At 30.7% G+C, this 6107-nt stretch overlaps 1 protein-coding gene across 1 annotated transcript; it reads left to right on the top strand.

Annotated features, from left to right (window-relative positions):
- Positions 1-691: 691 nt before the first annotated feature.
- On the top strand, positions 692-5659 carry LOC134271616 (uncharacterized). The gene is made up of 5 exons (XM_062753819.1): positions 692-1508; positions 2512-2755; positions 3620-3857; positions 4798-4864; positions 5004-5659. Exons 1-4 carry the CDS (start codon positions 881-883, stop codon positions 4861-4863), a joined length of 1176 nt encoding a protein of 391 aa, XP_062609803.1. The 5' UTR covers positions 692-880; the 3' UTR covers position 4864; positions 5004-5659.
- Positions 5660-6107: the final 448 nt, after the last annotated feature.

Consider the following 6107-nt stretch of genomic DNA (forward strand, 5'->3'; position numbering starts at 1 on the left):
AGAATATGTCCTTTTTTGGGTCCAAATCTATCCATACCTACTGCGAAAAGAGAACACTCCAGTTGTTACCGTAGCAACCCATTCTGACGAAGTGCAAGATATGGTATCTGTCAATGATAAAATGTTTCGAAATAAATTGTACCAAAACCAGTTCTTTCCTTTAAGTTGAAAATTAACACATACAAATTTCATTTTTTATTTTCATAAAATGAATTCAGTGTGTCCAAATTTTTAAAAAGTAGTTTGATTTCTAAGATATGGTATCAAATCAAAAAGTTGATTGTAAGAGTCATAAATAATTTGAGTGGACATTTATCTCCTTCTTACTAGGTTAACAAATCAATTTATGATGATTTGCTGGAGCTCCTGAAGTATGAGCCTGATCTGAGAAAACATCTTGACCGAGAACGCTGCTTCCACATTGGGTTACCTGAGGATGATAACGAACCATTGGATAAACTTACCGATGCAGTAGAATGTATTGCTTCTATCGCCTTGGAAGATCGTTGGAGAGATACAATTCCGAAGGAGTGGTCATTATGTGAAGTAGTTTTAAGACAAAACAAGCAAAATGGAAAAAAAATCATTTCAGTCACAGACTTCAGAAAACAAGTTTCAATTAAAAAATTTGGAAAAGGAAATGAGACATTTGATGTGCTTAGGTTTTATCATGATATTGGGGCAATTGTATTACAACGAAAATCATTTGAAAGATAGAGCAATAACAGATGTACAATGGTTTGTAGACTGTTTTAAGAATATTATAACAGATCCAAAGCATGTCAGGGATCTTGTTGAAAATGACAAAGATTGGAAAAACTTCTTTGAAAGCGGTTATCTAACTCAAGGATTATTGAAGGGAATTTGGAAAAAGAAAAAAATGGACGTAAGGAAATGCAATTCTACATTAAAATACATGCAGCGCCTTGGTTTGCTTGCCGTAGGCAAAGATGCACACTATGTTCCCTGTATGAACAAATTAGACTTTGGAGAGCATTTAAAATATTATATTACACACTTAGAACAACAAACATCTGTTTTAGTGTTCAGTTTTCGGTTCCTGCCTCATTTCTTTTATTTCCGTCTCATAGTAGCCTGTATAGTCAGCACAGAGTGGACTATAATTGAAGAAAATGGACAAAAGTGTTTGTTTAAAAACATTGCTTTATTTAAGTTTGAAGGACACATAATAGGTGTAGCTGTTACTACATCATTTATTCAAGTTCAGATATTTAAACAAGGGAATGGGCATCTCAGTGGAGAAATTACGAGGAAAATAAAGAAAACGATGGAAGATGTCCTTGAGCAGCTGGCGAAAAACTTCCACAAGAAAACACTGTATGAGATCGGTTATCAGTGTTCAAAGCAAAACGTAACAGAAGGAGATGCTCTTTGCTTCATTTCAGAGAAAGAGTTGATTGGTAGAGGAGAATTTAGTTGTCCCAACCATGGACTGGAGAAGCATCATATCATAAAAGAAAAGGAACTGCTTCTCTTTTGGAAATATGGTAAACAAATAGAAAAATACGTCAAAGCAATTTTCTCTTATGAATCATTTTAATGAAAGAAAAAAAATCAAGAACAATAGGACAGAATATGATATTGACAATGTCGTGTGTGGGAAGTGATTGGCTTTGGCTTAGAATTGAAAAAAAAATATTATTATTTTTACATGATGTGAATTGTACTATAGAGAAACAATCTTTTTAAGTACATCAATTGCAAAAACTTGTAATATTAAATGATGCAATTTTTGAACAATAACTTCGAAATCCTTTTTATTTAGAATACGTAAGGGCATGCAGAACTCGATCCTTGGTGTCTTTTAAAGACATAATCAAACGTTTTGGAAATAATACTTTTTTTACATTCTAAACAAAGGGACACACTGTGATATATCTCAGAAAGAGTAAATGGCTTTCTCAATGAAAATATTAAACACAAGCTGAAAACACTTTTTTTTATCCCGTTTATAAATATATTCAGTCTGACTAACAAAAAGAAACAGTGCAGAACTGCAAAAGTTTTACTTAATTGTGGTAAAAGTCCATGTTAAGAAATTTTAAGTCAGATTATCGCTTACCTGTGACCTAATGGTGTATAACACTGAGATTCAAAGAAAAATGAAAGAAAACTCAATAAACATTTTTTTTATCATTCAAAGTATTTAAAAAAAAAACATTTCTCTCATTCTATCTCTTACGAAACATCTCTTCTGAATCGTGAAAAGAATTCCGTATCGAACCAGTAAAAATTCTTTATCCTCGATTATGACCCTATTGAAATTATTGATAATATTGATAAATTACAATTTAAATTTCACAGCAATATTATTTATAATCACTGATTGATTTATTGTTATAAAATATTGATACTTTCTTATTTACTATTTTTAAACTTGATTTTTCATATAAATTGTAGTGAACTACAAAGATTTGATTATTTCATTTGAGGGGGTACCATGGACAAAAATTATCATGATATTGCATTCTTTTTAAAAACTCATTTCAGATTCTGACAACATAGCAAATCAGGACGACTGCACAACAAATGCACCCGTCGGAAAATTACCAAATCAAAATTATTACATATTTACACAGCTGATAGATATAGGCAGAAAATCACTTCAAATTTATTTCGACAAGATTTTCCCTTCAAAAGACATTATATCAATATTCATGAAAAACAAAGTCGATATGGAACATGGAAAAAACAAATTCAACAAAGATCAACTGGCTATTCTATTTGCAGGCAAGTTTCTTTTAACTTGATAATTTTTTCAACAGAATATCGGTTTCTTTATTATTTATTATTATTTTCGGAGGTCCGTGTTTGCTCTGCTCTTATTTTGTATATTTGTTTAATGGACGTTGAGATTGAATACTGTTCGTTATTTCCATATCCTTCTTATGCATAAATTCTGAATAGAAACGTCTTTTATTTCTTTGTGTCAGCATTCAATAGAGGAGCATTATAATCAGTGAGATATTTCGAGTTTCATACCTTCCTTATGACTAATTTCTTCTTTATAAAACGATGAGAAATTTATTTTCTTCATTTACTTCATTTAAAAAAAAGTAAGCACAGTGTATGCTAAATTAATTACAACAACGTTCACCATTGTGTATATTTAAGAAATTCGTTATGTACATTCACCCAAAACATAAAGAAAAGTGTTTATATACTTTGAATTTGCTACTGCGTGAAGCATTAAATGGAAATAATTTAGTAACCAATGAAATCAATCCAAACCCTGTTCATCTAGATTTCCTTTATATAGGTTTCACTCAAAAAATCAAGAAATCACTGGACTTTGGCTCAAAATTATTTTCCACCAAAAAAATTCGTGATAAACTTTTATTGAAAATATATTTCAAAAGAAGTTGATAAGCATTGATAATTGATAAGCAGTTTACGTCTCTTCTTATTATTTTACAGCCCAATACAAGAAGCCTAAAAAATAGAATATTGTATTGTGGTCAATGTAGTCATTGTGACCACGAAAATGTGATAATTTTATCTTGAAAATATCGATTAGGCAACTGGATTCTAAATAAATATAATTGAAAGACTTGAGTGAAAGACGTTCCATCATATTCCTCTTTTTCTATCCAGCCAGTGGAACCAGTCCATCTTCTTCAGCGTTTGACGTGACGATTATGTATAAACTATTGAGATACTACGGACCAAATGTTCAGGATCCACTGGTAGGCTGGGGGAACAAACCAGAGGTAGGAAAGAAAAGTGAAACGGATGATGTCGAGCGGATACGATATTACAGAAACATGGTGGTACATCAAACAGACAAAACAATGGAGCAAGAAGAACTGGATATTTTCTGGAAGGATTTATCTCAGGTAAAAAGATCTCGTAAAATTATATTACTTTTATCAACTATAATTCAAAATAAACTATATATATTATATCATATCGTAAGAGTCAGGGTCTTTACATAATTTTATGAATTTTATTGTGACGCGAGTAAATTTTATATTTTTTTTTGTTAGAAAAACTATGCTATAGTTATTTTTAATTAGATTTGTTTTGAATGGAGTGATTTGCATATTTGGCTATGAACAAATGTTCGCACAGTTAATCGCGTGCTTGCATCTAAAAGATTATGGTGACTTTTTCATATGGAATAAGGTTATAAAATACATGTTCAAAAAATCTCTTGACGACTAATTCGTTACCTCTGTACATTTAAGCATTTTGTTAAAATGAATTCTTACATTTTCTTAATTTTTCTATACTAAGTTTTAACTATAACATTTTAGCACTCGTTTTTTCTGGATTGTTGTGAAAACAAAACACGATTAATTGTGTCGGTTTTCTTCCAGTTCCATTTATATCTTTTCACTTCCCAACAAAATTATGAAGACTCCGACAAAATTTGGAAGTAAAATATTTACATGTATCTATTTGGCTTTGGAAATCAGGTCTTCCAGAATTCTATTTGAATTCAGCTTATAAATACATCGTATGTCATCTCATGGATATTGGATATGATTAAATAATGAACAGTTCCATTAATAAAGACATTTGCAAGCTTGATACTAAAAATATCCTATTCACTAAGCTGAAATATAAATTTCTCTTGAAACAAATTAGAATTAGATCCTTTACGATCCTTTATTTTGTTATGCAGCGACAAAACAAAATAAAGGAGCGTAATGGATCTAATTCTAATAAGATTGATTTAGAAATAATAAACTATCTTAAAACACAGTCAGTACATATGTATCGATCAGGATCTAGAGAATGTCAAACATTAACTTGTTTACTATCATTATTTAGGCAATAATGAGACTCAGCAATGGAACTTTGGAAAAAGAAATTCAAGCTTTAAAGATGCAGAAGTAGGGTGAGTAAAATACTTGTGATTAGAAAAACGGAATATATATTTTATGCTTCGTTGAAAAGATAGACAGCTTATTTTACAGCTTATTTTACAGCTAATTTTACAGTTTATTTTACAGCTTATTTTACTGTTGTTTCTACAGGTTCATGAGAAACAAATATATTTCACGAACATCAATGATTAAAAACGTGGTGCATCCTGATGCAGAGAGGAGAGACATTGATATCTGAGTTAAACCAATTCACAATGTCAAACTGAAATAAGAAAGAAATTCCAGTGTTATTTTACTCTAATAGCACAGCCTTCGTTCGATGAAAAGATTACATAAATTTTGAACGATATTAACATTGTAGATATTTTTTTCAATAGTTACATTTTTGGAATTTTGATAAAAGAAAAGAAAAAATAAACCTAATGTGAAAGTGGCATTTTTATGAAGAGATAAAGAAACGTTCGAAAAAATACTAAGTTTTTTTTCCATTAGGAAGACATCAGAAGCAAGTAGCAACCGCTTATAATATAATGCCACTTAATAATACCAAATATCGTTAAGATTTTAAATGAAACTATAACAATAAATATCTGCATTAATTGTTGACCTTTTCGAACACAAATGCTAAATCTTAAATTAAGGAAAGAATGATTAAGCAGATGAGCATGTCAACAATTAAATAAGTGCAATGATTTATGACTTTTAGCCTTGTATTGCAACGCTGTTGAATTTTCTACATGTAGATCATTGAGCGCTGTTATGTCACAAATGGTTCTTACAGAGCGATAATATTTAGCTAACAAGCCACAACCATAACTTTCAGAGAACGTCTTTAAGGACAACATTTGGTTCCCTTTTTTTTTTTAAACATCAATGCTCGAATACGTTTCTATGATTTGGAAGATGCATTTCGGGCGGAAAGATTAAACTTAATATGATAAAGCTTAATTTGATAAAATATTAGATCTTCTAAATTATATTGTGGTTCGCTATTTGCTGAGCGTCTCTAGTGGTGGACACGTTAGATTTTCTATATTATATACTGTCAGATTTCCTTTGTCTTTGATTAAAGTCTGTCCATTAAAACTTCATATTATAGCGATTAATTGTGCTCACAGATGCCTGAAGATTTTTATCCCTCCCCCAAAAAAAAAATCTGGAAAAAAATTCCTACCATCAAGTTGAACTGAAAATATCAGGATGGCAACGAGTTTTGGGGTACCCAGCTTAACAAATAGACCTGGGCTTCGCCAT

This window comes from Saccostrea cucullata, unplaced genomic scaffold (genome assembly GCF_032062105.1).
Source record: "Saccostrea cucullata isolate Sc308-1 unplaced genomic scaffold, CSIRO_AGI_Scuc_v1 ctg12690, whole genome shotgun sequence".
In the NCBI taxonomy this organism is placed as follows: domain Eukaryota; kingdom Metazoa; phylum Mollusca; class Bivalvia; order Ostreida; family Ostreidae; genus Saccostrea; species Saccostrea cuccullata.